This window comes from Heterodontus francisci, chromosome 27, assembly GCF_036365525.1.
Source record: "Heterodontus francisci isolate sHetFra1 chromosome 27, sHetFra1.hap1, whole genome shotgun sequence".
Lineage (NCBI taxonomy): Eukaryota > Metazoa > Chordata > Chondrichthyes > Heterodontiformes > Heterodontidae > Heterodontus > Heterodontus francisci.
This window is the reverse complement of record NC_090397.1, coordinates 46,169,474-46,190,038: the sequence shown is the minus strand read 5'-3', so window position 1 is coordinate 46,190,038 and position 20,565 is coordinate 46,169,474. Positions and strand designations below refer to the sequence as shown.

Genomic DNA, 20,565 nt, shown 5'->3' with positions numbered 1-20,565 from the left:
TGCCACTTGTATAGGTAGGTGGTAGGGAAATATAGGGACAGGTGGGGATGTTTGGTAGGAATATGGGATTACTGTAGGATTAGTATAAATGGGTGGTTGATGGTCGGCACAGACTCGGTGGGCTGAAGGGCCTGTTTCAGTGCTGTATCTCTAAACTAAACTGAACTAAACTAAACTAAGCACTCTTGTAAAACATCTTGGTACGTGTTACTGAATTCAGGGTACTGTATAAATATAAGATGTAACTGCTACCCTGATGGTACAAGTTAGTATATTTGAATAATGTTTTGAGTCCTAGACACAAAATGCTTTGACTTCCTCTGAAGCTCAGAGCACCACTATTTAAGTACTGCGCATGTGTAGTGGTACATTGGATTTCAGAGTGACTGGGAATGTTCAATATGTGTGGTCAATATAACCTGCATGTAAACCTGTTACATCTACCTATTTTTTTGTTTTTGTCAACAAATTTGAGGTAATAGATATAAATAATTCCATTGTGTCAAGCTGTCATGTGTATTGGATTATATGGATTTTAGACTAGGAACCAACTTGACATTGCTATCAAACCAGTACTTTAAATGGATATCAGAATTAGTGTAGTAGGAGTTATTTTGAACCTTGTATGCTTATATTTCGTTCTTTGCTCAGTATTTATACCACTATAGGTAGTGCAAAAATTCTAATCCTACAATGCTGATAATCTAAACAGTTCAAGAAATACCATTGTTTGAATAACTTAATGATTAAAGTAACTGATCATGTATTAATTGAAAGGGTGATGGAAGGAGTCTCAATAATTTTTAAAGGGGAATTCGATATATACTTGAAAAGGAAAACTTTACAGGGTTTTGGGGAAAGGGATGAGTGGGGAATGTTTGGGTCCTTTCAAAGTGCTGGCACAGGCACAATGGTGTGAATGGCCTTTATGTGTTGTAAGGTTCTATGAATTTTTTTTTAGATTGAAGAATATTATCTTGCCTGAAGAAATTTTAAAAATTAGTGAAACTGTTTGATATACAGGGCATAATGAGATGCACAGCATGTATTAGTACCTTTAATGTAGAAAAACATTCCAAGGCACTTCACAGAGGTTTAAATCAGTGAAAAGTGGGTGGCAAGCCAAAGATGGAGGTATTAGGAAAGGTGGTCAAAGAAGTAGATTTTATGGAAGGACCTAAGGGTTTTTTCTAAGGCCACGCTTGTTGACAATGCAACCACTAGATGGTGTACTACTCATGCATGCGCAAATGCACTATCATTGAATGAAACATCACTGTCAGTGACGTCTCAGGCAGCTGCCTGTAATATGTTTTTTAATTTAATCATTCACGGGATGTGGGCATCACTGGTAAAGTCAGCATTTATTGTCCATCTCTAATATAGAATCTCAGAGTGTAGGACCTAGATGACTGATAATACAGTAGTTGGATAAATGCCTTCCTATCGTATAGCAATGAACTGAGCAGATTAATTGGTACTTAATGTCATGTGTTGGTATTTAATATAATTTCACTATCTGAACTGTCTAATCTGAATGTCATCTGCTTTATAGTATGACAATATCCACAGCAGCATTGGTAGTGTTTAAGGCCATGAAGGACAATGACACAGAATTAAGACTGATACAATGCCACAAGCGAGAATAAAAAAGGGCATCAAAATGGCCGACATTTTTTGAATTGAAAATGGCAAGAGAAATGAAGGATAATGAAGGAGAAAAAGAAAGATGAGGGGCCAGAAAGTGAAGTCGGGTGAAGGCATAACAACTGATGTTACACATAATAGCAAAAGTGTTAAATGTGTCTTACCTCAGCTTTTACCAAGGAGGTGACTGGTAACTTATTTGATCGTGAAAGGGAACTAGAGCATGATGCACCGTTAAGCTGTGACACTATTCAGATTACTACCGGCTTAGTTTTTGGACAGCTGTGCAAAATTAAGTTGAATAAATTTCAGGCTTGATGAAATGCATGCGAGGAATCTTCAGGGAGGAAAATGCAGAAACTCTGGCGCAAATCTTCCAAAAACCATTGAATACTGAAGAGGTGTGTAGGGATCAAAGAAAGGCTGATGCTACTTTTTTAAAAAAGATATCAAAAGTGACCCAGGAAACTACAGACCAGTGAGTTTGATGTCCATTGTGGTAAAAGTTATGGAAGCCCTTATTAAAGGTAAGATCTTATTGAATTCTTTGAGGATGTGACAAAACACATTGATGAAGGAAGAGCTGTGGATGTGGTGTATATGGATTTTAGCAAGGCGTTTGATAAGGTTCCCCATGGTAGGCTCATTCAGAAAGTAAGGAGGCGTGGTTTACAGGGAAATTTGGCTGTCTGGATACAGAATTGGCTGGCCCATAGAAGACAGAGGGTGGTAGTAGATGGAAAATATTCAATCTGGAGCTCGGTGACCAGTGGTGTTCCGCAGGGATCTGTTCTGGGACCTCTGCTCTTTGTGATTTTTATAAATGACTTGGATGAGGAAGTGGAAGGCTGGGTTAGTAAGTTTGCCGATGACACAAAGGTTGCTGGAGGTGTGGAGGGCTGCTGTAGGTTGCAACGGGACATTGACAGGATGCAGAGCTGGGCTGAGAAGTGACAGATGGAGTTCAACCTGGAAAAGTGTGAAGTGATTCATTTTGGAAGGTCGAATTTGAATGCAGAATACAGGCTTAAAGACAGGATTCTTGGCAGTGTGGAGGAACAGAGGGATCTTGGGGTCCACGTCCATAGATCCCTCAAAGTTGCCACCCAAGTTGATAGGGTTGTTAAGAAGGCGTATGGTGTGTTGGCTTTCATTAACAGGGGGATTGAGTTTAAGAGCCGCGAGGTTATGCTGCAGCTCTATAAAGCCCTGGTTAGACCACACTTGGAATATTGTGTTCAGTTCTGGTCGCCTCATTATCGGAAGGATGTGGAAGCTTTAGAGAGGGTGCAGAGGAGATTTACCAGGATGCTGCCTGGACTGGAGGGCATGTCTTATGAAGAAAGGTTGAGGGAGCTAGGGCTTTTCTCATTGGAGCGAAGAAGGATGAGAGGTGACTTGATAGAGGTGTACAAGATGATGAGAGGCATAGTTAGAGTGGATAGCCAGAGACTTTTTCCCAGGGCGGAAAGGGCTATCACCAGGGGGCATAATTTTAAGGTGATTGGAGGAAGGTTTAGGGGAGATGTCAGAGGTAGGTTCTTTACACAGAGAGTGGTGGGTGCGTGCAATGCACTGCTAGCGGAGGTAGTAGAAGCAGGTACATTAGGGACATTTAAGCGACTCTTGGATGGGTACATGGATGATAGTAGAATGAAGGGTATGTAGGTAGTTTGATCTTAAAGGGTCGGTACAACATCGTGGGCCAAAGGGCCTACACTGCTGTACTGTTCTATGTTCTATATGAGTAAATGAAGGGGGGATCTTGCCAATCTAACTTGCTGGTTTTCTTTGTGAGTTTGATAAGGCTAAAGCAGTAAATGTGCTTGGATTTCAGTAAGGTCTTTGATATACCTCCGCAAAGTCTGGTTCTGAAAATAAAGCCTGAATTGGTGGAAATATTCTACAATGAATACATAATTGGTTTATTAGTAGAACCCAGAGGGTAGTGATGCAGGCATTTTCATCAGCCTGGAAAAATGTTATGTGGGGCTTCAGTGGGCTCTCTCTTTTAGGATCTCTTTTGTTTAATACCTTTATAAATAGGGTCCTACAAAATTCATGGCCGTGAAAAATGCGTAAGGACTGTGAAATCTTGGGTCCTCTGTGAAATCGGCCATTTTGCAAACATTGCGTATTTTATTCATTGACACAAGGTCACCTTGCTGATTGGGCATGTTGTGAACACCACGCGTTTTAGTGAGTGACACAAGGCTGAGCTCACTGGGCATGTTGCGAATATCACGTGTTTTAGTGATTGACACAAGGGTCATCTTGCTGATTTGTAGATGAGGGAGGGATTCCAGTGTAGTTTTGAGATTAACAGTCTCAAGTATTAGCAGATAAGTGAGAATGCCAGAATGAGCAAATCAAAACAGTCACAACCATTACAGCAGCACATCGAGTGAAAGAATATGGAAGCCAAAATTTGCATGCCGATGGTGGAATACTGTTTTGCACAAGCTGCAATGTTTCATTGGATCACACCGGCAGCGGTTCAGCATCACTTAGAGTCTGAAAGCCATCGCAGCAGAAAGAGAGCATCCGACACTGCACTGCTGGAAAACGAACACACAAAACAAACAAGCAACGATTTCATCTCTCTTTAAGAAGTCGACAGAAAGTTCAGAAAATCGTCAGTTGGTTACAGTGAAACTTATGAATGCTTTTGCAAGCACCAACAAACTATTGGAAAAACTTGATCACCCAAAGCTGCGGGTATTCGTTCAACGTAATGTGCAAAATGGTAGTTGCTTGCCAAGTGCAAGTAAATTGTGACAGGACTACTTACTGAAGGTTTTTGCTACACATTGTGAGGAGATGAAGTCTCAGATAGGAACATAGGAAGATAGGAACAGGAGTAGGCCATTCAGCCCATCGAGCCTGTCCCACCATCCAATGAGATCATGGCTGATCTGCGGCCTAACTCCATATACCTGCCTTTGGCCCATATCCCTTAAAATCTTTGCTTAACAAAAATCTATCTCAGATTTAAATTTAACAACTGTTCTAACTGCTTCAACTGCTGTTTGTGGGAGAGAGTTTCAAACCTCTACCACCCTTTGCGTGAAGAAGTGCTTCCTGACATCTCTCCTGAACGGTCGGTCTGGCCCTAATTTTTATACTATGCCCTCTAGTTTTAGAATCTCCAGCCAGTGGAAATAGTTTATCTTATATAGCCTGTCTTTTCCTGTTCATATCTTGAAGACTTCAATCAGATCACCCTTTAATCTTCTAAATTCTAGCGAAAACAGGCCTAATTTAGTTTAGTTTAGTTTAGACATACAGCACTGAAACAGGCCCTTCGGCCCACCGGATCTGTGCCGACCATCAACCACCCATTTATACAAATTCTACACTAATTCCATATTCCTACCACGTCCCCACCTGTCCCTATATTTCCCTACCACCTACCTATCCTAGGGGCAATTGCTAATGGCCAATTTACCTATCAACCTGCAAGTCTTTGGCTTGTGGGAGGAAACCGGAGCACCCGGAGAAAACCCACACAGACGCGGAGAACTTGCAGACTCCACACAGGCAGTACCCAGAATTGAACCCAGGTCGCTGGAGCTGTGAGGCTGCGGTGCTAACCACTGCGCCACTGTGCCGTGTAGTCCAGGTATCATTATTGTAAACCTATGTTGCACACCTATCAAGGCTAATATATCCTTCCTAAGGTGTGGTGCCCAGAACTGCTCACAGTACTCCAAGTGGGGTCTAACCAGGGTTTTGTACAGCTACAGCATAACCTCTGTGTCTTTATACTCCAGTCCTCTAGCTATAAAGGCTCGCATTCCATTGGCCTTTTTGATTATTTTCTGCACTTGCTCGTGGCATTTTAAAGATCTATGCATCTGGACCCCCAAGTCTCTGGACATCCACTGTACTTAACCTCTTCCCATTTAGAAAGTACCCTGCTCTATCCTTTTTTGGTCCAAAATGGATAACCTCACACTTGCCCACATTCAAATCCATCTGTCCCAGTTTTACCCATTCACCTAGTCTGTCAATGTCTCCTTGCAATTTTATGCTATCATCTAGACTGTCTACAGTGCCGCCTAACTTTGTATCATCAGCAAATTTGGATATATGACTTACTATGCCATCATCCAAGTCGTTAATGAATAATGTGAATAATTGAGGCCCCAACACAGATCCCTGTGGGACACCACTAGTCACATCCTGCCAATCAGAGTACTTGCCCATTATCCCCACTCTGTCGCCAAGCACTCAACCAGTTTCCTAACCATGTCAATAATTTGCCTTCAACTCCATGGGCTTCTACCTTAGTTAACAGTCTCTTACGTGGGACTTATCAAATGCTTTCTGGAAGTCCATATAAATAACATCCATAGACATTCCCCTGTCCACTACCTTAGTCACCTCTTCAAAAAATACAATGAGATTTGTCAGGCATGACCTTCCCGTCATGAATCCATGCTGGCTGTCCCTGATTAACTGAAATTTTTCTAGGTGTTCAGTCACCCTATCCTTGATTATAGCCTCCAGCAACTTCCCCACCACAGATGTCAGGCTAACTGGTCTGTAATTTCCTTGGTTTCCCCCTTTCACCCTTCTTTAAAAAGTGGAGTGACATGTGCAACTTTCCAATCTAGAGGGACCACTCCTGAATCCAGGGAGCTCTGAAAGACTATAGTTAGGGCATCTACAATGTGCTCCCCTACTTCCTTTAACACCCTCGGATGGAAACCGTCAGGTTCTGGGGATTTCTCACTCTTTAGTTCCATTAATTTCCTTGTTACTGATGTCTTCCTTCCGTTAATTGTATTCTGTCCCCTATTGGCTATTAATTTTTTCGGGACTTCTGGCAAGTTATCCTCCTTTTCAACTGTAAATACTGACGTCAAATAATTGTTCAACATGTCTGCCATTTCCCCACTATCAATGACAATATCTCCATTTTTCAGCTTTTAGTGGGCCTACATTGCTCTTGACCACCCGCTTTCCCTTTATGTAACTATAAAATTTTTTCTTATTGATTTTGATGTCGCTTGCAAGTTTCCTTTCATAATCCCTTTTAGTAGTTCTTATAAGCTGCTTTGTGACCCTTTGCTGGTCTTTGTATCTATCCCATTCGGCCGGATCTGTGCTGCGTTTTGCATTTTTGTAAGCTCTTTTAGTTTTATGCTATCCCTAATCTCTTTAGTTGACCATGGCTGTTTTGTCTGTGAAGTGGAGCTTTTTCTTCTCGGGTATATACTCTCACTGTATTTTGTTAAATGTTTCTTTAAATATTCTCCACTGTTCTTCAGTCATTTGACCCATTAACAGATCTTCCCAGTTTACCGTGGACAGTCTCTGTCTCATCCTGTTAAAGTCAGCCGTACCCAAGTCTAAAATTTGAGTAGCTGATTCGTGCTTTTCACTTTCAAACACTACCTTGAATTCGATCATGTTGTGATCACTATTTGATAAATGTTCACGCATAGTTAGGCTACTAATTAAATTTGGCTCATTACTCATAAGTAAATCTAACATTGCCTGTCCCCTTGTTACATCAAAGACATATTGTTGTAGGAAACTATCCCGGACACATTCCAGAAATTCACTACCTTTCTGATGGATGCTAGTCTGCCTCTCCCAATCTATGTGTAAGTTAAAATCCCCCATTAATACTACTCTGCCTTTGTTACACACTTGCCTAATTTGTGTATTTATACAATCTAACACCTCAGAACTGCTACCAGGGGGTCTATATACAACAGCTATTACAGTTTTAGATCCTTTTCTGTTCCTCAGTTCCACCCATAAGGTCTCCACTGGATGCTTTCCTCTCATTATATCCTCCCTCTCCAATGAGGTGATATTATTTCTAATCCCTCTGCCATTTTTCCTGTCCCTCCTGTAAACTTTATAACCAGGTATATTTAGCTCCAGTCCCGACCATCCTGCAGCCACGTCTCCGCAATGGCCACCACATCATAATCTTCCATTTGCATTTGCACCTGCAGCTCATCTAGTTTATTCCTTACACTTATATATAGAACTCCTATTTGGGCCATAGCCCCTAACCTGTCCCTCAGCACTGATGCTTTATTCGCCTGTTTATTATTTCTTTCTTCTGGTTTAACCAGTGTACTTCTTGTGGTTTTGCCATTATCTGCAGTTCCTGAAGTAGGGTTCCTGACTGTTTCTTTACTCTGCCCTGCTACTTGTTTTTGAAACTGTCTTGACTCCCTCCCCCCACCCCACAATTTAAAGTCCTTGTGACCACCCTATTTATCCTTTCCGCTAGTACACTGATTCCAGATCGGTTCAGGTGGAGCCCGTCCCAACGGTACAGTTCCCTCCTGTCCCAGTACTGATGCCAGTGCTCCATGCAATGGAACCTCTCTTTCCCACACCACTCCTTTAGCCTCGTGTTTACTTCCCTAATTTTCTTATCCCTATGCCAATTTGCATATGGTTCGGGTAATAATCCAGAGATATAACCCTTGAGGACCTGTTATTAAATTTTGTTCCTAGTTCCTGATAATCCCCAAACAGGTCCTCTTGCCTAGTCTTGCCTATGTTGTTTGTCCTAACGTGGACCACAACAACTGGATCCTCCCCCTCCCTCTCCAATATCCTTTCAGGCTGGTTAGAGATATCCCTCACCCTGGCACCGAGTAGGCAACATACCATGTGGGACTCTCGGTCCTGTTTACAAAGGATGCTATCAGTACCTCTAATTATGGAATCCCCTACCACTTTTTTCCCCCCCTGTTTGAATGGCCTCCTGTACCACGGTGCAGTGGTCAGTTTGCTCATCCTCCCTACAGTCCTTTTCCTCATCCACACAGGGAGCAAGTATCCCGTACCTGTTAGACAAGGTTAAGGGCTGAGGCTGCTCCATTGCTGAATTCACTTGCAGTCACACCCTCCTGTTCCTGACCACTGGCCGAATTTGAGATACTTAATCTACGGGGTGTGACTGCCTTGAGCACAGTGTCCAGGAACCTCTCCTCATCCCTGATGTGCCGCAGTGACTGAAGCTCAGACTCCAGCCCATCAACTCTGAGCCGATGTTCTTCGAACTGCAAGCACTTGCTGCAGATATGGTCACTGTGGCTCGCAATGGGATCTATCAGTACCCACATCATGTAGCTATGGCACATCGCCTGCCCTGCCAGATCTACTTTACTTCAGTTAATTAGTTTTTCAAATTTAGTGCAGATTCCCTACCAGTTTTCCCGTGACATCACTTTTTTCAGATTTTTCTTGGTTTCAGTTGGAACACTGAAGCAGTGAAAGCAGCTCCACCCCTCTGGGTCCGCTCTACCTCCGCTCCCCGGTGACTAGGCCGCAAAATCCCCGAGGTAAGTTATTTATACTCACAGCTCCGATTCTCCGCCCCTCCGGGTCCACTCTACCTCCGCTCCCTGGTGACCTGAATGCATGTGAGTCCTTTGCAATTATTTGTGATGAGTTCTTCGATGAGCAAGACAGCTATGTGCTGCATGTTTTGTTTGATTTTATGTCCAGTAAGGCCGAAGATGTACAGTCAGGAAAGCTAACAGTACTCGCAGACTGCATCCAATTGTAACTTGTTAATTATGCCACAGTTTCCCAAACAATAATCAAAACTCTTTCAAAATACAGAGCAGATTTCAACAAAGTATCTGCTTTCATTCATGACAATGCAACTTAGATGACAAAATCTTTCAAAGCTGTGCTCCAAGATGTAATGCTTAATGCTGTCCATATTACATGTAATATATAATTTCTCGTCAGTGAGCTGTGGAAAAGCAAGTTTTGTAAAGTCGACAAACTTGTCAGCTACATTAAAAAGATCTTCAAACATTGCCCTAGCTGCAAGCTTCGATACAGGCAAATACTGAAATTGAGGAACAAAACATTGCCCTTCCTCCAGATCCAGTAATTACACGTTGAAATTCTTGGTTTTGGGCAGTACAGCACCTTGCAGGTCACCTGAAATCCTACTCCGGCTTTGTCTCAGAAGAGCTCACACGGACATCGAAAACACAGGCTTTAACAGCCATTGTAACCCTGCTCAGCTTAATGAGGTTCAGTTTGTTGCCAAGAATGCTACACGACTGACGAATTTAATCATTTGGTTTGAATCTCGACTTGTCATAATCTACAAAGCTTACAATAAAGAAATGTATGTACTGCTCTGGGCAGAAGCACAGTCAAACGATCAACACTGTGATGCTGAGTTAAATGCCTGTGCTCAAGAGGTGTTTTCTTGCATGGCAAAGAAGCTCAAACAATATTACTGCTATGGGGAAGGGTCAAGCAGTGAAGAAAAAGCAGCTTGGAGGTTTCTACAACTTTCTGCAGTGCTCTGAAAACTCTGTGTGTCTGTGATCCTGCACAAATGCACCTGTTGATGGATTTAAATTTGTTTGATGTGATTCCTCGCTTTGACAAGAACTGTAGGCTGGAGGTACCTGCTTATAAAAGCATTGCAAAAGAAACAGATTGTACTTTGCCTGTGCTGCAGTTTTGGAACTCAGTGGACTGCAGAATCCTCCACTTTGCAAGGCAATTCCAACAAACTCTGTGGACGCGAAGAGAGCTGAGTCTAAACATGGTCAGCTGTCCACAGCAGAGAGACAAGGAATGAAGAAAGAGATGGTTGCAGGTTGTTCCATGCTCACATTGAACCACTGACTTCAATGAGTCAAGAATGTGACCTGTCTATAGTCAGCTCTTTACGATAGCTTTTTGAGTGTACAATAAATGCCACTTGAAACCTGAAACCTCCCTTGTCTGTATTTTTGTTTTAAGTAAATTATTTTCATGGTTTGTTGTGACAGTGAAATTTGCGCTTTAAATACGTGAAATCATGAAATTCATGATTCTTAAAATGCTGTGACTGTAAAATTTGTAGAATTTGACCATGAATTTGGGAGGGCCCTACTTATAAATGATCTGGAACTTGAAGTCACAAGCACAGTGCAGATGTATTAAATGTGTGAATGGTACAAAGTTAATGAAGGCAGTAGACTCCAGAGCTGAGTAGGATAAGCTACAGGAAGATTTGAATATACAGGTTTTCAGAATGGCTGGTTAATGAATGAAAAGTGTAGTTAATAAAATATCTTACTGTCATATCAACCTGTGTGTGTTTCTAACAAGCCAAGTTACCTTAATAGAAGAGAGCAACTTTTTTTTTTAAAGTGGAAAATCTTCAAAATAAGGAATTTTCCACTGGTAGTAGCAACTGCATTGATCAACCAAATTTATAATGGCAACCTGATTTAAATGCAACCAATAAAGAAATAATACAAGGAAGCAATACAAGGAAGGAAATAATACTGAGCAAACTGATGGAGCTGCGGGCTGATAAGTCCCCGGGTCCTGATGGACTTCATCCTCGGGTGTTAAAAGAGGTGGCTGATGAGGTAGTTTTTGTGTTGTTAATTTTTCAAAATTCGCTAGATTCTGGAAAGGTTCCATCAGACTGGAAAGTAGCAAATATAACACCTCTACTCAAAAAGGGGGGGAGGCAGAAAACAGTTAACTATAGGCCAGTTAGCTTAACATCTGTCATTTGGAAGGTATTAGAACTGATCATTAAGGAGGCCATTGGAGCAAAGGAGCAGGAGTAGGCCATTTCAGCCCATTGAGCCTGCTCCGCCATTCAATACGATCATGGCTGGTCATCCACTTCAATGCCTTTTCCCCGCACTGTTCCCATATCCCTTTATGTCATTGGTATTTAGAAATCTGTCGATCTCTAAACATACGCAATGACTGAGCTTCCTCAGCCCTCTGGGGTAGAGAATTCCAAAGATTCACAACCCTCTGAGTAAAGAAATTTCTCCTCATCTCTGTCCTAGGTGGCTTCTCCCTTTATTTTGAAATTGTGTCCCCTGGTTCTAGACTCCCCAAACAGGGGAAACATCTTAGCTGCATCTACCCTGTCTATCCATTTAAGTATTGTAGGTTTCAATGAGATCACCTGTCATGCTTTGAAACTCTAGAGAATACAGGCCCAGTTTCCCCAATCTCTCTCTTCATAGGACACAGTACTCCAGGTGCTGTCTAACCACGGTTCTATACAATTGAAGCAAGACTTCGCTACTCCTGTACTTAAATCCTCTTGTGATAAAGGCTAACATACCATTAGCTGTCTTAATTGCTTGCTGCACCTGCACGTTAGCTTTCAGTGATTTATTGACGAGGATACCCAGGTCCCTTTGTACATCTACACTTTCTAATCTCTTACCATTTAAGAAATACTCTGCACATCTGTTCCTCCTACTAAAATGGATAACCTCACATTTTTCCACATTATATTCCATCTACCATGTTCTTGCCCACACACTAAGTCTTTCCAAATCCTCTTGCAACCACTTTTGCATCTTCCTCACAACACACATTCCCACCTAGTTTTGTGTCATCTGCGAACTTGGAAATATTACATTTGGACTGAACATCCAAATCATTGATATATATTGTGAACAGCTGGGGTCCAAGTACTGATTCTTCTGGTACCCCACTAGTCACAGCCTGCCAATGTGAGAATGACCCGTTTATTCCTACTCTCTGCTTTCTGCCTGTTAACCAACCATTAATCCATAACCAACCTCCTGTTGGGAACTTAATCAAAAGCCTTCTGAAAATCCAAGTATACCACGTCCACCAACTCCCCTTGATCAAATCTGTTCATACCATCCTCAGAAAACTCCAACAGGTTTGTTAAACATGATTTCCCATTCATAAATCCATGTTGACTATGCCCAATCGGATCATTATTATCCAAGTGTCCATTTACCACATCCTTTAAAATAGATTCTAACATTTTTCCTACTACTGATGTAAGGCTAACAGGTCTGTAGTTCCCTGTTTTCTCTCCCCCCTCCCTTAAATAGTGGGGTGACATTTGCAACCTTCCAATCTGCAGAAACCACTCCAGAATCTATGGAAGATGATCACCAATGCATCCACTATCTCCATAGCTGCCTCTTTCAACACTCTGGGTTGTAGAATATCAGGTCCTGGGGACTAATCAACCTTCAGCCCCACTAATTTCTCCAATACAGCCTTCTTACTAATAATTTCCTTCAATTCCTCATTCTCCCTAGTCCCTTGGATCTCGAATTCTGGGAGATTTCTTGCATCTTCCTCTGAAGACAGTCACAAAGTAATCATTTAACTTCTCTGCCATTTCTGTATTCCCCATTATAAATTCTCCTGACTCTGCCTGTAATGGACCCACATTTGTCTCAGCCAAACATTTCCTTTTTACGTACTTACAGAAGCTTTTACAGTCTGGGCACTTAGAAAAACTCAAGGTAATCGAGAATAGTCAGCATGGTTTTGTGAAAGGGAAATCATGTTTAACAAATTTATTGGAGTTCTTTGAAGGAGTAACATGCGCTGTGGATAAAGGGGAGCCTGTTGACGTACTGTTCTTGGATTTCCAGAAGGCATTTGACTAGGTTCCACATTAAAGGTTATTGTGCAAAGTAGGAGCTCATGGTGTAGGGGGTAACTTATTAGCATGGATAGAAAATTGGCTGGCTGGCAGAAAACAGAGTATGCATAAATGGGTCCTTTTCTGATTGGCAGGATGTGACGAGTGGCGTCCCGCAGGGGTCTGTGCTGGGCCCTCAACTTTTTACAATATATATCAATGACTTAGATGAGGGGAGCGTTGGCATGGTAGCTAAATTTGCAGAAGACACAAAGATAGGTAGGAAAGTGGGTGTTATGCTTCAGTTATACAGGGCATTGGTGAGGCCACATCTTGAATACTGTGTGCACTTTTGGTCTCCTTGTTTAAGGAAGGATATAAATGCATTGAGGCAGTTCAGAGGAGGTTTACTAGATTGATACCTGGTTGTCTTATGAGGAAAGGCTGGGCAGATTGGGCTTGTTTGCACTGTAGTTTAGAAGAACGAGGGGAGACTTGATTCAAGTATATAAGATCCTGAACGGTCTTGACAAGGTGGATGTAGAAAGGACATTGTGGGTGAGTCCAGAACTAGGGGGCACTGTTTAAAAATTAGGGGTTGCCCTTTTAGGACAGAGACGAGGAGAAATATTTTCTGAGGGTTGTGCGACTTTGGAACTCTCTGTCTCAGAAGGTGGTGGAGGTGGGGGTCATTGAATATTTTTAAGGTTGTGGTGGATAGATTCTTGTTAGGCAAGGGAATCAAAGGTTATTGGGGGTAGATGGGAGTGCGGAATTAGAGACACAAACAGATGAGCCATGATCTTATTGAACGGCGGAGCAGGTGTGAGGGGCCGAATAGCCTACTTCTCCGAATTCGTATGTTTGTATGTAATACACTTTTAAAACCAATTTAACTCACTCCATGTGTCTCTGACTCTCACCCAGGTATATTTCTGAAACTAATCAGATGACTTTTTTTTCTTGTTTGCCTGGTAGTCTTATCCTGGAAAAAAGTTGCTGGTCTGCAGCTTGAGGCTTCAGCCGCAAGGCAGAACGAAATAGCAGTTTACAGTAGCTCATGCTATTGGAAGCTGTCACTTTTTATATTTGCTAAGAGCAGCGAGAAGAAAAAGCAGAAATGAAACTCCTAGTTTACTGCCAGAAAAGAAAATGGGTCTCCTTGGCTCTTGGACCACCTTTTCCTCTACTTCCATTTCTATCTGCACCACCCGCTCCAAAATCCCCTACCTCTCCTTCACCTCACTTATTTCTATGTTTTGTGTCTCATATTTTTAATTTTGTTCATTATAGCCCCTTGTAACTCCTATTAACGTCACTTTAACTATTCAACCATCTCCTGTTTTCCAATTAAGGACTTTAGAGGTAATTCTGCTTCTCATGTTTTTGTGTGTTTTTTTCCCCCTTTGTTCCTTGAAATGTTGTTCTGTAATTTCTTCCAGTTCTGATAAGACCATGCAGGAAAAGTTATCAGTCCTTTACAGATGCTGAGTATTTCCAGCACTGTCTGTTTTTATTTCAGATTTCCAGCATCTGCAGTTTTTAGCTTTTTCCACAAACCTAATGTGAGGAACTTCATTATTGTAGGAGGATGAGAGTAATTAGTTCGTGCTCTTTCTCATTCAGAGGAGGTCTGCAATGTAGGAAGATCAAAGAAAGGATGAGGTGGGCAAAATGTCTAAAAGGAGGGGCATAAGGTGGAGTCTTTAAGTATATACTACTACAATATATGCAATGCCAAAAGTGTTAAAATCTCTCACATTTTAGGGGTTTCCATTGCACTGGATTGATTCTGGGTAAGTCGAGGCACAAGTCTATAGAGAAACCATAAATGTGAAGTTAAGACCTATATATGTGCCAAGTTCGTAACCTCCAAGGAATTCAGTTAAGATTATTTCCACTTCAGTGGCGACAACAAAAGTTGATATCCATTGCAAATAGATTTTTAACTTGGTTATTGCATTCAATTTAATTATGACATTGGAATAACTGTCTTAAGAATTTTTTCGACAAAGTGGAAGGAAACTGTAAGGATTTTTTTTCTTCGAAAGTGCATTCTTTTAAAAAAAAAACGTCAACTGTGGCACTGGTATGAACATGTTAAAGTAGGGTATCTCCCCCTTCTACGATGCTCTGGTGATCAATAGTATGAGGAACCACCCGTATTCCATGGAGTGGCTTCATTGCAAACTGTGGATAAAGCTGCAGATCAGCTTAAAGACTGCTCAGATCCTTGTAGCCTGGTTTTCCAGGATCAGCCAAGGTCTCCTTAGCTCATAGTTTCCTTTCCTGGGAGTCATACTGCCTCGTAGTAGCCCTCCAGATTGTCTAAAGTCATACATCTAATTATTTGCAACTCTTTACTATAAGATCTGTAGGTTGGTGTTAAAGCTGATGATAAACTGGTATGATGCTTCCTTCCTCTTTGGGAATAAGTTGTGCAATGACTTAAAATTTTTTTTTAAACAAAATGTCAACTTTTGTCTCGTTCACAGGCTGAAGAAAATGTAACTGTTATTTTCCTCAGTGAGATTGTTTGGGAAAAATTTCGGCCAAATACAGGCTGCTTTGAGCCTTTAACCTTGTATTTCCCTGACTACAGCAAAGGTAAAATGCAACTATTTATAGCTTTCATTCTTTGGTAATACACAGTAACACTATAGAGAAAAGATTCTTAAAAAGGCACATTACAGTAAATGAGGTTCTTTCGAAGTGTGGTCACTGTTGTAATGTAAGAAATTTGCTAATTTTCACACAACAAACTTCCACAAGCAACAAAATGATAATGACCAGATAATCTGTTTCTGTGATGTTGATTGAGGGATAGTACACCGGCTCTTCAATATAGTGCCATGGAATCTTTTACGTCCACCTGAGAGGGCAAATGGGGCTTCGGTTTAACGTCCCATCTGAAAAATGGCACTTCTGACAGTGTAGCACTCCCTCAGTACTGCACTGGAGTGTCAACCTTGATTTTTTTTTTACTGAAGTCTCTGGAGTGGGACATGAACCCACAACCTTCTGACTCTGAGGTGGGAGTGCTACCAACTGAACCACAGCTGACGCACATGAGACACACTTACATATAATATTGCATGAAACAAACTTTTATTTGTTTACGATCACTGCAGTTTAATAAATTGAAATTCTGCATTCATTTTCTTTCAAAACTTGATTGCTGAGTCCTGCTGCACTTTTTTCACCCTGATATTTCTTCTGTTCTTAGCCTTACAAATTGGGTCAAACATCTGCTATTTTGGTCCACGTAATAAAAGATGATGAGCGAATGGGTAGGATTTGTACTTTTAACATCAGCTCCACTCAAAACAGTTGAGAAGCCCAATCCTCAACATACCTTGACTGAGTAGTAACAGCACTTTAGAAATGATGAGCAACTGTGGAACTTGACTAGTAATTGTTGTTTTTTTAGGGTTTTTTAACAACAAAAGGGTTTTTTTAGCAATGAGGGATTGGCAGTTATGCAGCTTGTGGCAGATGTTATGACTGTGCTTCTATATTTTTAAAGTATTTTTTGAGGACTCATATATTTTAGAATTATGAACATTGTTTTATTTGGGAAAACTGAAAAGGAATCCATGGATTTTTTTTTCACTGGAGTCATTGAAGGGACACTGAGAAAACAACATTTGCTGGAAGTCACCTGTCTTTAGTTAAATAGCCAGCAGGGGCTTTTTGACCTGGGGAAGATGTTTACAGAGAAGTGACAGGTCAAAATTCATAAGGGTCAGGGTGCTTGACTCTTGAGATGTTTTCGGTTTTGCTTTGGACAGTGAATTGTGGTGTGGCGTGTTTTGAAAGTTTTTAAAAAAAAAACAGCCAAGAGAGCAGTCACCCCAGCTCAGCCTTTTCCATTTCTTTGAGAAGCTCTTTGAAGAGAGTGTAAGAAATAGAGAAATTGATGCTGCATTCCTCCTGAAAGTCCTGCCAGAAACCCCTGATGCCGCATTTCGCCTGGAAAACCTGCCAAACTGATCTTCAACATTGCCTGAAAAGAACTCTTCTAGAAAGGTCCCAGCGATAGCCGTCTACGTGTATTTGGGACGCAAAACCAAAAAAGCGACAACTGACAACTTCCCATTTTTTTTCTTCAAGAATTAGCAAATATTTGGCCAAAGTATTTTTTTTTGTCTCTTTTTAGAGCTGTTACAAAAAAAAAGTCTTTTGGTTAACCGGTGTGTGTGTGTTTGAGGGGCTAAGGAAAAAGGGAACTTTCATATTTTACTCTGCATGCTAATGCTTTGCTTTGTTAGTGGTTATGTCTTGCTTTATAATAAACTGATAATTTTGTTGTTTATTAAAGAAACCTGGTTGATGTATTTTATTCTGGGATAAAAGTAGAGTCTGTGATTGACCGTATCGGTAACTGGGTAAACATTTAAATATATGTTGTCAGGAAAACCACACCTGCCAAAATGAGAAATATTAATTTCGTCATATGGAACATTAATTTTAAACTGTTACTGGACTGAAAAAAAATAGTTTGGTTCAAAAGACCACCGAAACATGACTGCTTGTTTTGCATTCTAAAAGACATGAAAAAAAAGGAGACAAGGGGAACTGCTCACTGATTTAATTAACGAGAGATTGGTCTGGGCAACCGTGATGCACATCTTGTCTGTGTAAGAGACAGCACTACACCATGCAAACCCCCCCCACCACTGAGAGCTTTGAAATCCACAAAGTGCAGGAAAGGATGTCCCAGGTAGGGAGTAGGTCACATGATTAACCTGCTGGTCAACTTGGAGTTTTGAATTGTGCTCACAGAACAGCTTGAAGAAAGACTGCAACTGAACTTGAAGAGAGCACCACTTTCTCTCGAATTTCCAGGCACCCACGGAAGCCACTTAAACCTCAAGAAAGAAGACTCCTGCAGCTAAACAAGTGAAAGTGTGCACTGGGCCCTAACGAAAACTGCAAGATTTAACTGCAGTCAAAAACTGTACATCTAATCCACAAACAGTAAATGAACTCCAGCTATTGCTCCTCCTGTCTCTATTTGCTTGTGTGTTTATTGCGTGGCATGACAGCATCTATTCATGTTTCAAAAATAGTTACATTTTGGCCTGATGGACATTTTTGAAAAATCAGCAAGGGTGTTCTGTTTTAGTGTAAAATCCTGGAGCAGCTTCTTTGACACAGTGGAATCAATCCTCAGGGCCGGTGACCTAAATTAACTCCTGGGTTGGTACCACCTTGTTACTTTAAAAAAAAAAAAATTCTCATCCTTGTTTTCAAGTCCCTCCATGGCCTCTTCCCTCCCGGTCTCTTTAACTTCTTAGAGCCCTCAGATGTCTGTGCTCCTCCACTTCTGACCTCTTGCGTATCCCAGATTTTCATCGCTCCACCATTAGTGGCTGTGCCCACAGCTACCAAGGCCCTATGCTCTGGAATTCTCTCCCTGGACCTTCAACTAAAGGTTTTGAATCTGGAAAGAGGCTAGGAGATTCACTAGCATGTATTAAGCTCAGCTAATGAATTTGTGGGGTCATGGGGGTTGGGTGGGAAAAGGTTGTTTTATTTTAGTCCATTTAAATTAATTTCATTTTGGACTCTTGCAGTGGGAACTTGTTCCAACTGTTCTATCTGAATTTTTGCTGTTGTGTTCTTCCAACAATTTCTGTTCATTTCTAAATATTTAATTTTGGTTACGTGGAGATTTCTAAATGATCTAGGTATATGACTAATATCAAATAAGACATGAACTAAATTAATATATTGTAATGTGACAGTTACCATCACTGAAACTGCTTATTTCTAACTTCAGTTGACCTCCAGAAAATTCTTTCACATGATCATCCTCCAGAGTTCTCTGCAGATTTTTATGCTTCTTACGTTAACATTCTACTTGGAGTGTTCTACGCTGTCTGCCGAGATTTAAAAGAGTTGCGACATCTGGTAAGTTTTTAATGATATGTATGGAAGTGAATGTTTTTTCTCCTCATTCCCCCACCCCCCCCCTTCTGTATGAGCTGCATTCTGAGAGAGTCAGATATCTGCCAGTGTTGCTGTGAGGTGGTCACCTAGATGGTGGTTGAGAGAACTTTACCTGTGTTTTCCATCCTCACTGCAGTGTTGCTGAGATTGGGAAGCCTGTGAAGTAGGTGTACGTTTGATTGACCAGCAAGTCTGGCTCATTGGTCAACTATTCCAAGATTTTATTAATCACTGGAGGCTTGGATTCTTCCCACTTTGTTACAGATAACTCCATAATTGATTGCCTGAACAGGTAGAGCAGTTCTGGCTAGACACACAGCTTCAAACTTGCCAGTCCCCCGTGCCTGTAATGGGATTGTTGAGGTTGGTGTTCGGACCAAAGACAGAGCAGCAGATCGGGAGAGTAATAAAGCCGAAGGTACTGACGAGTGGATGATCCATCTCTTCCTCCTCCTGAGGTCCCCAGCATTGCATGCCAATCTTTAGCCAACTCAGTTCACTTGACATGATATCAAGAAATGGCTGAAGGCACTGGATACTGCAAAGGCTGACAGCATCCTGCAGTAGTACTGAAGTCTTGTGCTCCAGAACTAGTCGTGCTCCTCGCCATGCTGTTGCAGTACAGCTACAACACTGGCATCTACTCGACAATGTGAAAAATTGCCCAGGTATGTCGTATCCACAAAAAAACATGACAAATCCAATCCGGCCAATTACCGTCCCATCAGCTTCCTCTCGATCATCAGCAAACTGATGGATGGTGTCGTTGACAGTGCTTTCAAGTGGTACTTACACAGCAATAGCCTCCTCACAGATGCTCAGTTTGGGTTCCACCAGGGCCACTCAGCACCTGACCTCGTTACAGCCAGTCCAAGCGTGGACAAAAGAGCTGAATTCCGGAGATGAGGTGAGAATGACTGCCCTTGACATCAAGGCAGCATTTGACCACGTGTGGCATCAAGGAGCCCTGGCAAAATTGAAGTCAATGGGGCTATAACAGAGACCTGGCTCAAAGAGGGGCAGGACTGGATGTTAAGTATTCCTGGATACAAAGTGTTCAGGAAAGAAAGGATAGGGAGAAAAAGGGGGAGGAGTGGTAGTATTGATTAAGGAGAGCATTGCAGTGCTGGAGAAAAAGGATGTCCCAGAGGGCTCGAGGACAAAATCATGAGGAGCAAGACAGAGTAGATAGGGAGAAACTGTTCCCACTCGTGAAAGGATCGAGAACGAGATGGCGCAAACATAAAGTAATTGGTAAAAGAAGCAAAAGCGACATGAGGAAAAACTTTTTCACGCAGCAGAATGCACTACCTGAGAGTGTGGTGGAGGCAGGTTCAATTGAAGCATTCAGAAGGGAATTAGACAGTTATATGAAAAGGAAGAATGTGCAGGGTTATGAGAAGGCTGGGAAGTGGCAATAGGTGAAATGCTCATAGGAGAGCCGGTGCAGACACGATCGGCTGAATGGCCTCCTTCTGCACTGTAACAATTCTGGGAATCAGGGAAAACTCTCCACTGGTTGGAGTCGTACCTCACACAAAGGAAGATGGTTGTACTTGTTGGAGGCCAGT

At 41.7% G+C, this 20,565-nt stretch overlaps 1 protein-coding gene across 3 annotated transcripts in view; it reads left to right on the top strand.

The window, feature by feature from the left end:
• The window catches only part of orc5 (origin recognition complex, subunit 5), a 132,647-nt gene that overhangs the window by 31,686 nt on the left and 80,396 nt on the right, over positions 1-20,565 (top strand). For all 3 annotated transcript variants that reach the window (XM_068059740.1, XM_068059741.1, XM_068059742.1), the window contains 2 exons: positions 15,535-15,646; positions 18,825-18,955. In XM_068059740.1, coding sequence (XP_067915841.1) covers positions 15,535-15,646; positions 18,825-18,955 — 243 coding nt within the window. The remainder of the gene's footprint in view (positions 1-15,534; positions 15,647-18,824; positions 18,956-20,565) is intronic.